The sequence below is a fragment of the Nesoenas mayeri genome (assembly GCF_963082525.1).
Source record: "Nesoenas mayeri genome assembly, chromosome: 23".
NCBI classification, from domain to species: domain Eukaryota; kingdom Metazoa; phylum Chordata; class Aves; order Columbiformes; family Columbidae; genus Nesoenas; species Nesoenas mayeri.
Window position 1 is genome coordinate 4,237,903 of NC_137574.1, and position 20,833 is coordinate 4,258,735.

Genomic DNA, 20,833 nt, shown 5'->3' on the forward strand with positions numbered 1-20,833 from the left:
ATGAATTTTCCTGGAGAACCAGATACATGATTTGGTAACATAGCAATGGAATGTGAAGTTATTGATAAGCATGGATGGACATCTCGCAAGAGGGGCAACAAGAAACAGGTGACCAAAAACTGACCAACAGAGTATAACATCCCATTCACGTGATGGTTCATATAAAAGTGGGAGATCACGAGGATCTCGTCCCTTTTCCTTATGGCGACATTAGCAGAGGACCTTGTGAGTGGTCCCTGCGACCTGAGGCCAGTGACAGACTGAATCCAGCTCCGGTTGGCTGGAGAGTCCAGTCCAGGACTTCGGGTGCCGGCTCTGCAGTTGCTGAGACTTTCAAGATTGGTTTTGTATATTTTGTATTATTTTCTCTATTTTATCAGTAGCATTAGTAAACCATGTTTAATTTTTCCAACTCTATTCTCTCTGTCCTTCTTTCCCTCCTCATCGGCTGTGCTTAGCGGGACGGAGGGAGAGGGGGTTAACAATACACCTGCCACAGTTTTATTGTCACCCTGCAATCAAAACCCTCAACAAGGACACATAAATTTTTCACAAGGAGGATTAAAAATGCTTGAACACAGAGGTACAGATTAGGTGCTCTGACCTGATCCCAAGTGAATGCCATTGATCTAGTTCTCTCATCTTAGATGCCCAATTAAAAAGAATTGAGTTTTTACTTCAGGTTATGCAAATTCACTGTTTTCAGTTCAAAAAACTTATTTCTTGTTTTTCTCTTAGATATCCAAACACAACAAGTCAGCCCTACCGACTTCAGGATGGGCAAGGAGACCTGCGTGGGTTTTTTAAGGGATCCTCTCCATGCAAACAGCCCATGTGAGATCACACGTTAACACACCGCTGGCCTCAGCGGTGCATTATTCTTCATTTTTACCACAATTCTTCAGAAAAGAGGATCATAGCAACCAGGTTCTTCATTAACTAGTCCCCATGCCCCATTGGAAGGGGTGAGAGGGTTGTTGATTTTCGGTTGATGAGCTCACCTCTTCGTTTTCAATCTTAAGCGTAGATAATCGAGACTGTAGTTGCTGGCACCGCTGCACTAACTCGCTCTGGACTGGTTGTTGGGCACAGAGCTGCGACTCCTGGAAGAGGAATAAAGAGAAATAAAACCACTCTTAGAAGGCTAGGGAAAAAAATCACAGAACCCAGAATGTCAGGGGTTGGAAGGGACCTGGAAAGCTCATCCAGTGCAATCCCCCCATGGAGCGGGAACACCCAGATGAGGTTACACAGGAAGGTGTCCAGGCGGGTTGGAATGTCTGCACAGAAGGAGACTCCACAACCCACCTGGGCAGCCTGGGCCAGGCTCTGCCACCCTCACCCCAAACAAGTTTCTTCTCAAATTTAAATGGAACCTCCTGTGTTCCAGTTTGTACCCATTGCCCCTTGTCCTATCACTGGTTGTCACCAGAAGAGCCTGGCTCCATCCTCCTGACACTCACCCTTTCCATATTGATCCCCAGGAATGAGTCCCCCCTCAGTGTCCTCTTGTCCAGCTCCAGAGCCCCAGCTCCCTCAGCCTTTCCTCACCCGGGAGATGCTCCACTCCCTTCAGCATCTTCGTGGCAATTCCTTTATTCAATTTTTATAATCAAACGTCTTCCAAACTGCTTCATTTTAAAATGTTCTAGCCCTGGGTTCCAAGCAGTACTAAAGGTTCACGTTCTACTAAAGCGGGGTTCAAACCTCCAACTTCTGAGCCTGTCTCAGGGTGCAGCAGTTAACCGTGGCTTCAACAAGAGGCTAAACCAGTGTTCCCTATCTACATTTAATATTATACCTAATTAAGCATCTTCAGATAGTCAAAAAGTGAGAGTCACATTCAGACACCCACCCCACCAGCATCTGCTTAACCTTTGGACCGGCTCCCTTTCCCAAGGCTCCCTTCTACCTCCCAAAAATAGAGCCCAACAGGTGGCCTTTGAGTGGGTCCATCTATCAAAGACGAGGGAAGGGAAGAGGCGAAGTGTTTTACCGAGCTAGAGCCGGAGGAGGAATATAAACCAACCATATCACCCATGTGCGGCTGAAACTCAAACTTCATGGGCGGGCAGAAGACGTTGTTGTACATCTCCATCAGGCGCTGCTTGTCACTGTTGGCATCCAGGTTCTCGACGGCGTTTTCGATGGCGTCCAGACCCTCATGCTTGGACTGCTCCAGGTTGAGCTCAGCGGACAAGAACGTCCGGAGAGCCCTGTTGAGGCTGGCGTGGTATCCCAGGTCACAGCACTGCTGGAAAAAGGCACACAATTCCCTATGAATGAGTAAAGAAATTCTGCAAGGAAAAAAAATACAAAATAAATCCAAATTTTTCCAAAGCCACAAGTTATGTACACGGAAAACAGGTCGTGGAAATCTGAGCATCTTCTGGAGAGCAGAGCGGTCCCACATCTCTCACTGATCGCACAGTAGGGTCCTCAGAGAACAGAATTCTCAACCTCTCATCCCATACAAATTTAAATATCACATTATAATTAGTCTCCAAGTACAGCTTAAACTATTAGAACAACGTGCTGAGTTCTCAAGGAGAACTAGAGAGTTTATTTCATGCTGTTAAAAAACCAAAAAGTAACCTAGAAGTGGGTATGTGCAATGTATTTCTTTAGATTCTAACCTTACTTTCAGGGCAATGATTCCTGTTGAAAACACTCCAAAATCCTTCAATAAAATGATTCAAAGCAAGAGGAAAACAATGCACTGAACCACCACCCAGAGAAACAAGACATAAGATTCGGATTGTCTGCAAAGGCTCATCTGCAACTAAATTATTCCACCCAAGATCCAGAAAACTGCTTCATTCCGGGTGCTTCGGGAAGCAAGAACACGACCTGCACATCACAGGCATGAAGAACAGAGTCATCCAAGAGCGAGAAGTGACCGGCCGAGCTGACTTCACTGCTGGGCTGAAACATAAGAGAAAAGAAAACGTCCAAGCAGAAAAGTGGCCGCGGTCAAGAATTTCCCGGTGATTCCAGCACGATGTCACTGGGAGACAATCAAGCGGCTTCATCTCCAAAACGGCTGCGCAGCCAAGGGTGAGAGTCGGTCCAGAGATGGAGCAGTATTTGCCTGACCATCACCATCAAGAACTTAGAGAACTGAGGCCTTGACAGCAAGAACGCATGGACAGTGACGTGGAGAGAAGCCCGAGAAGCATTGTGTTGCACTGGTTTCTCCAATATGGGGGTCTTCTGCTCACAATGGCTGCTGTGTGGACTTTACCTACTGCTTCAGCCAAACCAGCCCCCGCCTCTGCAAAGAGATTGTTATGAGGGTCTCTTCAACCCAGGGACAAGAGCTGCCGTCCAGAAGATGTGTCCTCACCTGCAGCTTCAGTTACATGTGTCCCTCAGCTGCTCCCCCAGACAACGGCCAGTGAAAAGGAGCATGCCAAGGGTCCTGAGGTCACCCAGTGGACCAGAGAAAGACCCCTGAATGCTGGACACGTAAGCGTTGGCAAAAGAAAGTGTGAATCTTTCGAGCCTGCGCAGTTAAGCCTGCGTTGTGAAATCAAGGCGGAGACTGGGCTAAAACAATGGGAGCGAGGGGTGGGGTGAAGAAGGATAAAAGATGACTCCAGAATGGACACTATTGAAGATCTTCCCGCCAGAGGATCCTGAACCACAACGGAGGACCAGCAGGACTCCACAGGATCGGAGAGCAGAGGGAGCTTTTGGAACTCCACTGGTGATAAACACAACCTCGTTTCTCATCTTTACTTCTACTATCCCCATTTCTTTTCCCTTTTCTTAGTCTCTCTCTCTATTGTTTGCCACTTTACGGGCCAATTAATAAAGTAACACTGCTTGATTGAACTATAACCCCTTGGCATTTTGGTCGCCAAGGAGATCAAGGTAAAAGAACCATCACGAGTCCATCACCGAATGGACCGTGACACCAAGTCTCTGTGTTCAGAAAGGAGCAAAGCAGCTTTTCATGAGCTGGTCAGGAACAGCCTGGATTTTTCAGACTAATAAAGCAAAGAAGGAGCCCACCTTGTTGGAATGGTGAGCGCAAGATTAGACACGCTAGGAGAAGATCCAAATCGAAAGAAAGAGACCATCTGCTTGATTGCCGTGCTGCTCTCTCAGCAAAATCCACATGAAATGTCCCTCCTTGCCCATCACTCGGAGCTCATCACTGGCATTGTGTGCAAACACGAAAATATAAAAGAAGAGGGGTGGAGGGAGGGAGAGGAGAGAGCGACTACTGGTCTGTTCCCTGTTTTTGGAGGATTCCTGTCACCGAGGTGGGTGCCCGGGTCCTGTGCCAACAGCTGCGGCAGGTGTGGGGTCTTGTCCAAAGAGCCGCGGTTGCTGGTGAAGCTGGAGGCGGAGAATCAAAGGATGTCACATTCAGGCATAAAAACCAAAACCCAGCCAAAACAACCCCCAAGAAACAAACACAAAAGGCGCTTGATTGAGAATTTGCACGTGCGGAGGGAGTTTTGGATCAACAGTTGCTCGCGGCTCTTGCTTTTCCACACACACACGATTCCCCTGTGGGGATCTGGGGAAAGCCAGGCTCAGTTAGACTAGGATTAGGGTGAGCTCGGGTTTAAGAGGAGCAGCCGCTGCTCCCCCAGCACAAACCATCTCCGGGAGGAAAGCTGCACAAGGGGAGGTCACTGGTGGCACCGGGAACTCAAAAGGGACTTAATATTAATATTTTACACCCACCTCACTGAGCACCAGGATGACATTCAGACGGTGAAGCCTTTTAGCTTTATGTTCTCCAAGCCAGCGACACCAAAAGTTTCAGCCCACTCCACCACTTTAACACTTTGAAAAGCCCAGCGTATCTTATTTATGAATGTATCGCCTTGCCATCCCTTTTCTAGGTTATATAAAGGTTTGATGGAATTGTTCTCCCAGGAAATTAATTTTTTATAAGAATTTAATGATAACTCATTCAAATTCACTACTCCACATGACAGCGGATTAACCCTTTAGTAGTTCTCAAGCAGGTTCAAAGCAGATTTAAAGAGAAAGAGCCCTCTGCTTTAAAAAGCAATTTATATTTGGAAAGGAAAGTACGAGAACCTGGAGTAAATAGCAATAATTATTCCTAGAACAGTAAATTAAGCTTTATCACTCACACATATGCATGCGTCTTTATCTTTTCTTTTTAAAAGAACATGTCTTATTGACCCTTTCGTAAATATGACTGAATACAAATTTCCCCATTACTGTAATATTTCCTCAGCATCAAATTGCTGCCTCAGCCCCCAAAGGCAGGAAATTCAAAACTACTGGGCTGCATCAGGAATAATTTATTGCTCTTAACTCACACTGAGGAATTAACTTGTTACCCTTCCATGTGCACTGCAGGGGGAACACAACATGGTGCATAAACACCACATGTTTAATGCCACTGGGCCCAACACAATCTACTCGTGAGTGACTTCGATGATTGCTTTTAGCTTTCAAAATTCAATAAGGTCAAATGATTAGATCAAGGAAATGAATTAAGACCTGGCTTAAAAAAAAAATCACATTTTTATTTAAGTCAGATTCTTCAGATAATCATCACTGGTTATAGTTAATTTTCCATCCTTTGGACTTGTCCTGGTTTTGGTTCTCTTTTAGTGATTTTTCTTTCAGCTCAGTTCTTTTCTGAGTTTTACCTGCATATTTTTCCTCGGATGCTGCACTCGGTGCTGGTAAGAGACCAACGGAATGCTGAAGAAGCTCATGTTTAGATTTATTCCTATGGTAGCTAAGAAAGACTGATAAGTTTTCCCACATTGCGTTGAGAGAGGGGTGTGTTTGAGGAGGGGTGGGTGGAACAGGTGACTAGAACTGACCAACAGAAGTATTCCATCCCATAATCACCATACCCCTATATAAGAGGGTGATCACAGGGTCACTTGCTCTTCGACCATGGGCGGCATCCAGAGAGGACCCTGTCTGTCTGTCTGTCTGTCTGTGATCCACAGCCCTCAGGCCCTGCATCCCGCACCCAGGCTCCGCCAGCTCCGCACACCCAGCTCTGCTGCTGCAGTGACGCCAACTCCACATCCAGCGCTCCAGATTGGCTTTGTATATTTTATATATATATATATATATTCTCTAATTATTAGTAGCATTAGTAAAACCCCTTTAAAACTCTCCGACTTGAAGTCTAAGTCTCTCTTCCTTTCCCCTTATCTTTCTTATCATCTTTCCGATCTAAAGGAAGGAGTGGCTGGAGATAAAGGGGATAACAGGGAATGTCTGCCACATTTTATTGCCACCTTGCTTTAAACCTTGACAGGATCCAAGGGATTCATAAATCTATATTCCCTGTGTCTTAATGATGAGATAACAGAATTCCACCATCCCACATTTTTCCAGGTCTGCTGAAAATAGAGTAGAAAACACGAGACTTTTAAAAAGATGATGAGAACTCGCAGTTTAGTGTTAAACTGGAAGCTCCAAGGAGCACAAGGGGGTTAACGCAGACAAATATAACACAGATTTGTCAATGGGATCTTAATTCTGTGCCTGAAGATCGTTATGGATTTAGGAAATCTGAACAGTTTATTAAATACGACTCATGAAAATGTACTAAGACCAGTGCAGTGGCTGAGAACCAAACTGAGCACATCTGCAGCATCTGGGGGAGGAATTACGGACAGGAGTCTTAAAAAGAAAGAAACAAAACTATTAAACCAACTGAATTCTACTGCTGTCAGTGAGATGAATCCCCACCTTGTAACTGTCAATATAAAATCCCTGGTGCTCTACAGATAGTTATAATTTGTTAAAAAAAACAAGATGACACAATTTAAGCTGAGCAAATGTTAATTAAAAACAGTTTCCTGAACCGGCAACGATTTTGCAAAACACGACATTTTGAAATCACAGGATTTTTCAAAGGCATCTAAGCCCTGCTGATACCGACCTCCAAAGGCCAGGCTTAAATAAACACCTAGCAGAAGTGCACTTCATGTGATTTTATGAGCTGCTGAATAAATGTATTAGATATACTGTTAGGTATTATAATAGCTGACTAATTAATAGCGAGCTGAGTGCTCTTTACTGCCTGTCTGGAACACTCCCGTTCATTACTCCTCCCTCCTACAATGAAAGTTCCCTGCGGGCTCCTCAGTCGAGCGTTTCCAGCCCTGGGCACGCAGAATAACATCAAGGACCAGTGGGTGACCCCGACGTGACGTGTTCTGTGTACTGGGTGCTGCAGCTCTGCAGGTTGAGGTGCATAGTTCTGTATTTGTGACAAATCTCAGCGTTCCCATTCACAGAATCCCAGAATGTCAGGGGTTGGAAGGGCCCTGGAAAGCTCATCCAGTGCAATCCCCCCATGGAGCAGGAACACCCAGATGAGGTTACACAGGAAGGTGTCCAGGCGGGTTGGAATGCCTGCACAGAAGGAGACTCCACAACCCCCCTGGGCAGCCTGGGCCAGGCTCTGACACCCTCACCCCAAACAAGTTTCTTCTCATATTTAAGTGGAACCTCCTGTGTTCCAGTTTGAACCCATTGCCCCTTGTCCTGTCACTGGTTGTCACCAGAAGAGCCTGGCTCCATCCTCCTGACACTCCCCCTTTCCATATTGATCCCCATGAATGAGTCCCCCCTCAGTGTCCTCTTGTCCAGCTCCAGAGCCCCAGCTCCCTCAGCCTTTCCTCACACGGGAGATGCTCCACTCCCTGCAGCATCTTGGTGGCTGCGCTGGACTCTCTGCAGCAGTTCCCTGTCCTGCTGGAACTGAGGGGCCACAACTGGACACAAGATTCCAGGTGTGGTCTCCCCAGGGCAGAGCAGAGGGGCAGGAGAACCTCTCTGACCTACTGACCACCCCCTTCTAACCCACCCCAGGTCCCATTGGCTTCCTGGCCACAAGGGCCCAGTGCTGGCTCATGGTCACCCTGCTGTCCCCAGGACCCCCAGCTCCCTTTCCCCTGCATGGCTCTCTAATAGGTCATTCCCCAACTTATGCTGGAACCTGGGGTTGTTCCTGCCCAGATTCAAGACTCTACACTTGCCCTTGTTCTATTTCATTACATTTTCCCCGCCCAGCTCTCCAGCCTGTCCAGGTCTCTGATGGCAGCACAGCTTCCAGTGTCAGCCACTCCTCCAGTTTGGTGTCATCAGCAAACCTGCTGATAGTCACTCTATTCCCTCATCCAACTTTCTTTCACCAACTGGTATACTGTTCCTACAGCTAACATTCTCCTTTTCAAAAAATGTGCTTCTGAGTTCAAAACTTGCAGGTTTGCTTAAAATAGTAATTAGAAAATGTCAAGCAGCAGTGCGATACCAAAGCCGAGTTTCATTTTAAGCAAGCAACTCCTCCTTCTCCGCATTTCAACGCCAGGATTCTTGTGCGAGTTTCTATCCGTGCAAAGATTCCCAGTACGAAAAGCTCAATTAACAGCTTAATGACCAATTATTATGCTACTCTCTAAGCTGCCCATCCATGCCCATCGCTCCACAGCAGTACCGAGGTTACCAGGTATATAAGATGATGCAGGAGAGGGACACGCGAGGGTTAATCACGCTGATATTCAGCGCAGCCACCCAAGCAGCAGCACTTACATCAATGAGATCTGACAGGTCGTGAATGTAATACTTGAACACAGACGCGTTGGTGGCTTCCAGGGCCAGCAGATACTCGTTTCTTGCCTTAATAGCCTTCAGTCTGTTTTCTGTGTACTTCGCTTGGCGCTGGAAGAGAAACCAAAACCAGAATGTATTTTAAAAAGAGGTGCAGGAGAAGTAGCAGCAACACCAGAGAACACCCGACAAATCTTACTCTGCTCATGTGGTTTTTGTTCATTTGGATTCCAGCTCTATCAAGACTCAAAGATTTAGAATTTAGATTAATTATTTAGATGGTTTTAAGCATTACTATACTAGATGGCTTTGCATTTAAAGCCTTGTCTTAAAACAGACTGGGGGTTGGGGAATATTAAGGGAAGAATGAAGGAGCCACGCGGGTTTATGAGGTTATGACCCAGCTCTATAGGTAATCTGGGGGCTGCTGCAGGCACCCACCTCTTCCAATAGAAGCCAGACCTAAACTTGGTCCTTTCAGAGTCTAAATCAATCCTAAAATAACTCTTCACCTTCCGTTGCCTTGAATCTTAGCACTGAATGACTGGACTGACTGACCAGTTACTAAGGGAACCGGTCCAGCCCATGAAGTTAGTCTGGGATTGTGCATCTCCCTATAGCTCAGGTCTGAGCTTAAACTGGTAGGAATCAGTAAACAAAATCTTGTACTCTGTACAAGAAAAGAAATGTGTTAACGGTGATTTCCAAGAAGGCAGTTGTTACTTTGAAACTCAAACCTCCTTTCGGCTTTTTGTGCCATGCTTGTGTAACCTGGGATCACACAAAACTGTCCTAAAAAGGAACCCGCCTTTTGCCTTTCCTAAATCCCAACGTTTAAAACCTCTACAAAACCTGAGATTTGCATTTGAATGTCACAAAGGAGAGAATTCAGCAGCTCCCGTGCAGAAGCACTGCAAAGCTCCCCCACCAGCAGCGATGCCGCGGTCGCACCTTCTCCTTCATCTTCTCGATTTTTTTGACGGAGCTTCGCCGAACGTGTTTCTCTTCAAACTTGACATTGGAAGTCGAGTCGGGGGAGCGCGGCGTCTGTTTGTCCTCTTGCTTCACCGACTTCCCAATCTGCTTTTCCTCCTGCTTCTCCGCCTCTTTCAGTTTGCTCTGGGCGCTGATGCTGTCCGCGTTGTACATGTGGTAGGTTTTCATCACCTGCGCAACACGACACAGAGTCAGAGAGCACCACGGTCGCATTTTTTATTATATTTGTATTATTTTCTAGCCAATGCACTCCCCAAAACTGCAAGGTACTTTAACATAACTATTTCACAACAGCTGCCCATTATATTTATATCAAATGCAAGATATCACCCAAGCTAAGCAAAGGTGCATGGTGACCAGTTGGAAGTTAGAAATGTCTAAACCGGCAAATCAAGATATACTTGGGAAAATTTCACATCTCAAAAAACCACGACAGAAGCCACACAAACTGGCTCTTGAATCTGAAATCAAAGCGGATCCTTTTGCAGCTGCTTCTTTGTTTAATTTTGGCACGCGCCTTCTCGTACGCCCCAATAAAGGAATCATAAGAAACATATTAAAAGATACAGACTAAACCCAGCCTCCTTAGTATTCAAAGACAATTCTACGCCAAGGTTGGGGAATGATGGCTTTTCATCAGCAGGTAAGGTTTTGGAAGGGATGTCTATCAGTCTTTCATCTGGATGAATCGGTGCTTTAAACATCCCAGATCTCGAGGAGCTGCAGGCAAACCCACAGTCTGAACACAACGGCTGCAAAAGCAACTCAGGCTCCATTTGTTTAAATCAAATTTGAGCTATAAAAGCACCTCTGTTCACCTTATCTAACAAATATTAATAAAAGAGCGTGGTTCTTGTGCTCAGGGAGACCTGGACTCTGTACTTATTATAGTCCGTTTTCTATAAGCAAGTATAGATAAATATCCCCCAAAGTCACAAAAAAACCCTGTTTCACGGGATATTCACGTCTATCTTTGTGTTAAGCAAACAGAAACAAAGGGCAAAATATATAAACTTGTTTTTTATAACCATGATTGCAAAGCAATTCAATTCCCACACCAAAGCAAACATTATTATGATATCATTTTGAGATGGGGCCAAAAAATGCAAAGTTGCATGAAGACACCCCAATAGTGTCGTTCCAGTATTAATAAAGGTCCCACTTGCAAATCACGGCGTATTTAGACATGAAAGCGAATGTGAGTGCAGCCGGTATTAAAGAGACACATTCTGAATAATTTACATTTCCAGCTCCTGCATATGCTCAGACCATAAAGTAACAACCCTCTGGATTTCACCTGTGTAGGAAACTAAAGATTTTGTCCATTTTCATGTCTGAAAATATGAATTCTGCCAATCCTTTAGATACCCAGTAGAATAAGAGGTCAATACCCCAGGTTTGGTTATCAAAAGGCTGGATTCTGGAAGATCTTCCATCCGGCGATAGAGAAACGATCAGGACTCAGTGTTTGGTTCAACGATCTGTCACTTGTGTCCTGCTAAACTCTACTAACTAAACTTCTGCTTAAGTTCCACGAAAACTCAGCTTAGAAATAAATCTCAGTTCCTAGAAATCCATGTTTAGTATTGATATTAATACTGAATTTCTTCTCAAGTTCAACACACCGAGAAACACCCCTGGAGCATCTTGTGAAAGAATGAAGGATAGAACACGTACCCCGGTGTAATGACCCAACGTACCGTTAGGGAAGGACAAAAAAAACCCCCATTTTGGGCAACAACACTGAGTGTAAGTTCTGCTTTTAAAACAGAACTAGCTCAGTAACAGCTGCAGAAAGCGAAAATCGAATCAAACAACATGTGAGGAGAAAAGTCCCCATGTGCGCTGCTGCTCCTTCCCGAGGCAATGCCTCTGCTTGGGGTCTCCAATGGACAAGGAGAAGCAAAAAGCACAGATGGAAGAACACGACTCTAAAGGGAACCGTTTGCTGAAATAGTCAAGGACCAAATAAACACCATGTGCTGCCTTTTGCATGCTCCAGCCACTCAAAACCGCAGACTTAAGATTTGGAGCACACTCGGAAATAATCCTAATAATCCTGTTTTTAAAAGTGACGCTGCAGCGAGCAGCAGGTGCGCGTTAAGGGGAGAGCTTTGAGAAGAGGAGCCGACACTTCAAGAGCTAAAACATCATAAGGATGGAGTGAAAAAGTGAGATTTATGGTGCTCTATAGACTGGTGAACACGAGCTGCCTTAAACTGCAAAGGCCGCAGATATTTATTGGGTTTGGTGCTCGGTCTCTGCCGGGGAGAAGCCAAACGCTTCTTCTCTCTGCCTGAAAAGATGCCAAGAGGTCAGTTTGATTTACCGTGTAGAGCTCGTTCAAGACCTTCATCAAGTCCTCCTGGAGCTGCAATCCCACTTCCTTGCTCTGCAATCAAACAGAGAAATGAAAGTTAATTGGGGAAGACAGAGAAAAGGAAGGGAGGACGGGGAAAAGGAAGGGAGGACGCTCCGCACCTACAAGTCATTTATTCTCAATTAAGGACTGGTATTTATGCCAATAAACCCAATCGATAACTGCCCAGCCCAGAGCCACTTATGGTCAATTTGCACAAATGGTATTAATGAACCAAAATGTGCAGTAAAGGGAAATTTCCAGCATTACAAGCCTGGAAACACACAGATCAGGCCATTTGAGCAGGATCGAGCAAGATCACAAATATAGGACAGCTTGAAATGGAAACTGAAGACATGCAGGGTAAGAAAGTCAACAGGAATGATCTTCCTTTACTAAATATCATATCCCAAAAGAGACGATATTGTGCTGATTGTAAGTGAAAGACTATACAGACTCTTTTTGAGCACAGTGTTAATGTCAATATGTTTATTTTTTATTTTTTATTATAAAACCAGAGTGGGTTATTTTTTTTCAAAAAGCACGTGTTTTCAGATACGCAATCTCGCCTTTGAGCCTCTAAGACATTTACCGAAGGTTTCCCTCTTCTTCCACAGACACCACAATTCCCCCCCTGCACCCTCTGGCTCCATCCTCCTGACACTCCCCCTTTAGATATCTGTAAACATGAATGAGTCCCCCCTCAGTGTCCTCTTGTCCAGCTCCAGAGCCCCAGCTCCCTCAGCCTTTCCTCACACGGGAGATGCTCCACTCCCTGCAGCATCTTCGTCACCCTGCGCTGACGGGTGACTCATTCATGGGGATCAATATGGAAAGGGGCAGTGTCAGGAGGATGGAGCCAGGCTCTGCTGGTGACAACCAGTGACAGGACAAGGGGCAATGGGTGCAAACTGGAACACAGGAGGTTCCACTTAAATTGGAGAAGAAACTTGTTGGGGGTGAGGGTGGCAGAGCCTGGCCCAGGCTGCCCAGGGGGTTGTGGAGTCTCCTTCTGTGCAGACATTCCAACCCGCCTGGACACCTTCCTGTGTAACCTCATCTGGGTGTTCCTGCTCCATGGGGGGATTGCACTGGATGAGCTTTCCAGGGCCCTTCAACCCCTGATATTCTGGGGTTCTGTGAATCCAGACACATCAAAAGGCGCAAAGTGAAGGTGCAGCCGCCACCAGCTCCCACAGCACAAACCTGAACGAATCACTTTTTCCTCCAGCAGGAGCATCACCGACCAAAGAAAATCTCCATATTTGTTATACAATTTACATCTCCGAGCCTACACTTATTAAAGATTAAAGCCAATCCAGTCAGACACAAACAGATGTTTCCTCTCTGGGCTGTTGACGGCTCAAAGAAGCGACGTCTGAACTGTCACCCCACTCACCCCAGCGGCTGCTGAAATGATTTTAACTTGCTGCTTCAACCCTGTTCTGCAGCCGCATTATCACGCCCGATCATCTCTTTGAAATTCCAGGAAAATCCATATCCATTGTGACAGGGAGCTGGTTATCACCCCTGCCTTGGAGCAAGCACCCAAGATTACCACCTATTATAAGAATATCAATATCACACAACATGCTCTTTAAGGTGAATAAAAGGAAGAGTGCAAATGCATCTCCATGCAACAAGAACAACTTCATTCGATTCATAGACTGGACTCATTCCTTACCTACTAAGGCAGCGTTTGCCTGATTGAACCCTCATGCTCTGGGTGTTAGAATCATATAATACCTACTGGATTAAGCGAATTTGATAGGTTCAAGATTATTTATGTCTACAAAGTCCAGGAAAGGAAAAAGATAAGAGGTAATTCAGACCAACCCACACTTGAGCCAGCATTTCTGCCTAAGAAGTCAAGATAACGTTAAGCCATTAGGAAAAAAAACCCACACTGAAAGCAAAAAGACAAAGATCATATAATTTAATTTTAAATTAGTCTTTTTTTTGTTAATACTGTCCAGCTCAGCAGTGCGGAGAGTTTCCCGTGTTTCTGAGAGCAGAGATGTTGTATTAGAGTCTTTATGGATGTTGTGACCCATCTAGACCAGCCCAGCAATGGGACCCACGAGCAGGAGCATCTGAGGCTGGTGATTCCCAATCTCCAAGAGAATTTGCAGAACCAACACCAACAGTTTTCCCATCTCTGAAAGCAGAAAATCAAAAGCTGAAGCTGCTGCTGATCGCTGCAGTGATACAGGTTGCAAAGGTTTTACAAGCGTGGGAGGTGATTAATGAAAGGGTCTGAGTCTGGTTTAACCCCCCCTGAGTGCTGAACTTTTAACACGTCGTCGTGCAGCTTAAACTGCCCAGATCAGGGCGATCGGTCCCTTTTCCCCGGCTCTTTTCAGCCCATTTGCTTATTCCTTGCATAGAAAATTGCTCATTCGCTGTACAAACTGCTGAAGCATCAATTATGCGCAAGAGATTAAAATGAATATTTTAACACGGATTCGGGTCGAAGAAGAAAAGAAGAAGCACAAGTGCCAAATTGTCAAGACGTGAAACTCTTTGTGCTTCCAAATGAGCTCTCAAGAAAGAAACTGCCAGATTGCTGGACCGGAATGAAAAAAACCCCTTACATTGAGATGAAGGTAAGAGAGATCACAGGTGTCATGAAAACAAGAGCTATGCAACGAGCACTCTGTATTTAATGCTGCTTCCAGTGCTGATTCCACCCAAAACAAGGCTTGGGAGAAAAAATGTGAGCTAGCTGAGCTTGATAAATGAAAATACATGGGAGGAAGGCGAGCGGTTAGCTTGGGAAAGTCAAAAGAAAATGCCTTGGACATCAGCAAAAGTGTTGTTGCTCCAGTGCCATAGAAGGTGGTGGAAACCTGAGGCACAAAGACCATTTCTGAGGTCCCCTGGGGCTCAGAGCGGATCCAGATTAAAGGCAACTGATCCTCAGCATTGCCATAGAGACACAGGAGGTTTGAAGGTCACGTTAGAATAGAATGTGGCGTGGAATTACAAAAACCATGCCAAGGAGAAACAACAATACAGTCCCTGCAGTTGCAAACGTCTCCAGGTATCAACTTCTATTTCAACACCAAGTTCTATACTAAGTTTTTCCAAGGCAGAGAGAGCTTTGAAGGATGAATTTTGTAAACAAGCTCCCAGGAAAAAGCAAGAAATAAAAGATAAAAAATCGGACAAACCTCATTATTATCTCTTCCTGGCTGCATATCCTGGTTTTGTTAAATACAAGACCAGTTCTCTTTTAGTGGTTTTTCGTTTCAGTTACGTTCTTCGAAGTAACCACGCTTTTCTGAATCTACCTATATGTTTGCCATTTAGCTATATGTTTGTCAGACACTGTGCCACAAAGCAGATAAGGGCGACCAACAGAACGCAGAAGAAGCCTCATGGTTCGATTTATTGCTATGACAGCCGAGAAGACTGAGAAGATTCCACACATCCTATCATTGAGAGGGGCGAGTTTGCACGGAGGGGTGGACGGAACAGGAGCATTCCATACCATATGCATCATACACCCTATAGAAGAGAGAGATCCCGAGGGTCTCGCTGTCTTTGACCATGGTCGACATCTGGGGAGGGCCCTGCCTGTTGTCCCTGTGATCCGAGGTCTCGATCCAGGCCCTGCGTCCCTGAATGCAGTTTCTGGTTTGCTGTGAAGTCCTGATATGACTTGAGGTGCCTGCCCTGCTCTTCTTGGTGACAAGAGGACAAGGGGTAATGGGTTCAAACTGGAACAGAGGAGGTTCCACCTAAATATGAGAAGAAACTTCTCCATGGTGAGGGTGGCAGAGCCTGGAACAGGCTGCCCAGGGGGGTTGTGGGGTCTCCTTCTCTGCAGACATTCAAACCCACAGGGAAACCATATGGGGAAAGATAAGAAAAACCGTGACACTGCACCTGCAACTAGAATCTATCTGTCCATCCCTTAAAAAGCCTGAGGAAGGGGCTTGTGCAACAAAATCTCACAAGCTGCCTTTCTCCAGCCCAAAACCCGAAAAGAAGCTGCCCTACGTGTGCAGGCCCATGTACAGACACGCGCACACATACTCCTTTGTTACAAGCGGGTGTAAATGCAGAGCTGTAGGTCGCCGGGACATCAATTCCCCTGCGCGCTGTGCCAGCTCCTCAACGGGCTCTTTGTTCCGCCCTCCTCCCCCTGCTAATTTAATCAAGATGTTTTCGGGATCGACGGCAGCGCTCCCTTGGCTGTTCCGCATTCCACCGGCCATTAACGACTTCAGCTGCAAAATATTTAGGGGTGGGGGGGGATAATAAATAGGAGAGCAAGGGAATGCTGTCAACATTTAATGGCCCAGATCTCGAGCTGCGGTAACGTGGTTCAAAACCCGATAGGAAGGTGGGATGGCTTCAAAACAAACATAGCGTGAAGTTCAGGAGGTGATTTCGGTATAAAATACACTCATAAACTATCGCTGGGTGAATGTGCAACACACCCAGATAAGAGATTTTATCTAATACGCTGCTTGAAATTACGCCAGGGCTGGAACTGGAACCCAAAGCTGCACGTTCTGAAAAGCGCCCTCAAAAAAGACCATTTCTCTGCATCTTTTACAAAGGAATAATTAAATATACATAGGTGGAAGGCAAACAATAAATGTTCTAATGTTTTTTTGAATCGACAGTGGCAGGAAATTTGCAGAAGTGCAAAAGCTTCTTATTATTCCTGTCTAAAGTAAGGTTACAATACGGGGTATTTACTATGCATTAGTTAGCATCTACTTAGGAATTTTGTTAAAGAGAAGGTTTGCCAGGTAAAATTTTCCAAGATCATATATGCAGCACTTAAATAGAACTTGCTAATTAAAGTTTAGAGTTCTCTGTAGGTAGATTCTCAATAATGTTCTTTTTCCCCCTTTTTTAAAAGGCCGGCCCTTAATGCATTTGGATGTAGCAGCAAATAGGATTTATCAGCTTCATCGTGTGGAAATACTCCATCGTCACCATCCAATGCATTTGTTATGAATATACCATTTATTTTACAATAAAGCCCATAACCCACCTGAAGCCTGTGCAAGTTTTATGCAGGTTTCTCTCACAGCTTTTATGGACGAAGTTATTATCACATGCCCCTACAGAACAGGAATTCTGCAAAGACTTCTTCAAAAGCTTCAGACTCTCCAGAATGTAAAGACAAGCTACAAAACCAAAATCTACATCATACAATATACACACATATTTTGGGTAATAGATCATCAGTTTCCAGTTTAATGATCCATTATGCCTTGGCCAGTCAGACTGAAATTACAGTTGTATTATCTAGTTTTATCCACCATTTCACTAGTCATTTGTTTCACCACTATGTCAGTAATAAGGAATTTTCCTCATTACAGCTGAGTACTGTGCTCTGAACCACGGCACACATGCTCGGGCCTGAAAGAGCTGCTGCCAAACACCACCCACCCCTGCTCAGCCCTTCCTTTCTTTCCTCCCATTCTTCTTTCCTTCCTTCTATTTTTCTTCTTCTTCCCTTCCTTCCTTCTTTCCTTCCATTCTTCCTTCTTTCCTTCCATCCTTCTTTCCATTCTTCCATCCTTCTTTCCATTCTTCCTTCTTTCCTTCCTTCCTTCTTTCCTTCCATTCTTCCTTCCTTCCTTCTTTCCTTCCATTCTTCCTTCCTTCCTTCTTTCCTTCCATCCTTCTTTCCTTCCATTCTTCCTTCCTTCTTTCCTTCCATTCTTCCTTCCTTCTTTCCTTCCATTCTTCCTTCCTTCCTTCCTTCCATTCTTCCTTCCTTCTTTCCTTCCATTCTTCCTTCCTTCCATTCTTCTTCCCTTCTCCTTCTCTCCTTCCCTTCTCCCTTCCTTCCTTCTCTCCTTCTCCTTCCTTCCATTCTTCTTTCCTTCTGCTTCCTTCCTTCCTTCTTCCCTTTCCTTCCTTCTTTCTTTCAGAATTCTGCACCGATACCATTGAATCTTGGGCTCCAGGCCTCCAACCCCGACAAACCAAGCAATTTCCTGACCAGGGACGCCTGTTCCCATTGGGAACCCGGCGACGCTCACCCGCATTGAACGAGCCGCGCGCAGAACGGGTGTCAGAACCCGGCAAGACCTGCGAGCAAGCGGTGAAGCCCTGTGAAATACTGGAAGCAGCATCCTATAATCCCGCTCACAGTCCTAACGCTCCGCAGGGCAGCTTCGTGCTCCTGACTGCCCCCAGCACCCTGTTCCAAATCACTGGGGTTTATCTCAAGGAAGAGCCGACCAGAGGGATCAGAGTTGGGATGAAACCAGAGCGTAAAGCTCTGTTCCCTCGGTCCTGACCTGAGTTCACACCGTGGCAAAATAAAGACGAGCACCCTGGGGTAGGGAAATACAACAAAAGCACACGGGGCATTAGAAATAAAACGCAATAACAACGCGCTACATGTCCGCATTTAAAAGGGCCAAACGCAGTGTATTCCTTGCCCAGTCCATACGAAGAAGTGACATTTTTAGCCCGTAATGTGTAGTAAAATTACTCCAGCTGTAGCCTTTTTGGTACGTCACCCTGGGCAACAGGCTCGGATCGCATCATTATATCCCAGCGGGTACAAAGCGTCGGCAGCGTAACAAACTCTCCGCTCTAATTACAGGTGGGGGGGATCAAATCTCTGCCCCAGCAGCTTATTCCTGTGCTGTTAAACGAGATGAAGAGCAGCACAGGAATTATTTCACACCCTCTCCCTTTCCACACATTCCACAAACGAGCGGGTAGGAAAACCAGGTTGGGATTAAGCATGTACCCACCAACTCTGCACCGCCTGATGATTTGGGTCTCGGCATTGGTATCTTTACATGTTCACACTGTTATGGAGAGGTATTTTTACAAAGGCGCAGCATTTTGGACAATTTTCTTTCACCTGTGTGGCTTTTCCATGCGTTTTGTACGATTTTCTGAAGGTTTTCCATATCTCGGTTGCAATGCGGCACTGAGACGCGCAGTGGCTGTAAAGTAGGTCACCGTCAGCACCGACCCCTTAAGACAATTAATAATTCTTCCTGCTTGATTACTGCGAGGCTTTTAACCAACTCATTGTGGATTTTGCATTTCACATCAAACACTGTGCAGTGTACTAGGAGATAAACTCTTCTGGGGTTTTTTTCTATGATCAAAGGTATTAAAGAAGCAAATTTCAAGTCCTCCGTTTTATTTTCTTCATTCCTTCTAGGGTTTTCTCCCCATAAATAACTGATTTTGATACAATAGTGTAAACGAACGCTTGAAAATAAATCAGTCTGTTCAGAAGCTGCTCAAAGTGACCGAGGCCTCTACACTCCATTCTTTTACAAGTAAATATCTTTCTTTCTATTCAATTTGAACAAGAGCTGTTGATCTGCTTCTAGGAAAATCTCAAAGAGCCAACAGAGTGATGAAAGACGCCAAACTAAAGAGGCTGCTTCTCAAAAGGCTACACGTGTGTGTTTAATACCAAGGGACACCACTAAAAAGATACGTCCATAGGCAAGAATCACAGAAGCCCAGAATGTCAGGGGTTGAAGGGCCCTGGAAAGCTCATCCAGTGCAATCCCCCCATGGAGCAGGAACACCCAGATGAGGTTACACAGGAAGGTGTCCAGGCGGGTTGGAATGTCTGCACAGAAGGAGACTCCACAACCCCCCTGGGCAGCCTGGGCCAGGCTCTGACACCCTCACCGGGAACAAGGTTCTTCTCAGATTTAAGTGGAACCTCCTGTGTTCCAGTTTGAACCCATTACCCCTTGTCCTGTCACTGGTTGTCACCAGAAGAGCCTGGCTCCATCCTCCTGACACTCACCCTTTCCATATTGATCCCCAGGAATGAGTCCCCCCTCAGTGTCCTCTTGTCCAGCTCCAGAGCCCCAGCTCCCTCAGCCTTTCCTCACACGGGAGATGCTCCACTCCCTGCAGCATCTTGGTGGCTGCGCTGGACTCTCTGCAGCAGTTCCCTGTCCTGCTGGAACTGAGGGGCCACAACTGGACACAAGATTCCAGGTGTGGTCTCCCCAGGGCAGAGCAGAGGGGCAGGAGAACCTCTCGGACCTACTGACCACCCCCTTCTAACCCACCCCAGGTCCCATTGGCTTCCTGGCCACAAGGGCCCAGTGCTGGCTCATGGTCACCCTGCTGTCCCCAGGACTCCCCGGTCCCTTTCCCCTACACTGCTCTCTAATAGGTCATTACCCAACTTACACTGGAACCTGGGGTTGTTCCTAACCGTATCAGAACCAGAAAGGTTGGATCATGCAGGGAAATGAAGGGTTGTATTAACACAAGAGGGTGATGGGGTGGGCAGAACGACAAGGGGAAATCAAAAGGGGAATGAAATGGAAGAATATTTTGAATAGATGTATTGAAATATATTTTAAAAAGGGACAGGCGGAAGGAGGAGCAGCAGTAAGGAATTAGAGGAGTATTCTCTGCGAGAACAGACAGAGGGATGAGGAGCAGTGAGTAGGACAACATGGCTGGAACCCAGATGGGCTTTCGAGGTCCCTTCCAACCCCTGACATTCTGTGATTCTGTAATAGCGATCTGATACCTGGCTTGGCCTTTACCCAGTTTGGTATCCCCGGCAAACAGACAACAAGTAGTTGGCATTTAGTAACAAGTGCCTTTTGTTCGCACAAACTGAGTTTGCATTCCGTCTGTGAGAACGAAAAGTATTTTGGTGTTGGTTAGCTGTTGGTTTTTATTCGAATTCTGCTGCCCAAAATAAAATAAAACAGGGCCAAACCGTGCTGAAAGTTTAAATGCTGCTTTCCAGCCAAGCTGGGATAATATCTATTTCCATGGACTTCTTTGCTGACGCATTTTCTCAGCCACCTTCCTCAAGCACAGCCCTGGTTGAAATGCAGTAGGGAGATTACTTATCCTTTGGAAGGATTAGAGGAATTGAAGAGTAACTGCCATTCAATAATCCTGTGT

The 20,833-nt window shown here is 45.7% G+C and overlaps 1 protein-coding gene across 3 annotated transcripts in view; it reads right to left on the minus strand.

Annotated features, from left to right (window-relative positions):
• Nucleotides 1-20,833, minus strand: part of SRGAP2 (SLIT-ROBO Rho GTPase activating protein 2) — a gene marked incomplete at both ends in the record, with an annotated part of 86,780 nt that overhangs the window by 27,736 nt on the left and 38,211 nt on the right. For 2 of the 3 annotated variants that reach the window (XM_080358134.1, XM_080358132.1), the window contains 5 exons: nt 1,002-1,103; nt 2,030-2,254; nt 8,563-8,691; nt 9,532-9,747; nt 11,906-11,968. In XM_080358134.1, coding sequence (XP_080214260.1) covers nt 1,002-1,103; nt 2,030-2,254; nt 8,563-8,691; nt 9,532-9,747; nt 11,906-11,968 — 735 coding nt within the window. The remainder of the gene's footprint in view (nt 1-1,001; nt 1,104-2,029; nt 2,255-8,562; nt 8,692-9,531; nt 9,748-11,905; nt 11,969-20,833) is intronic. The other variant, XM_080358133.1, reaches the window with a different exon arrangement.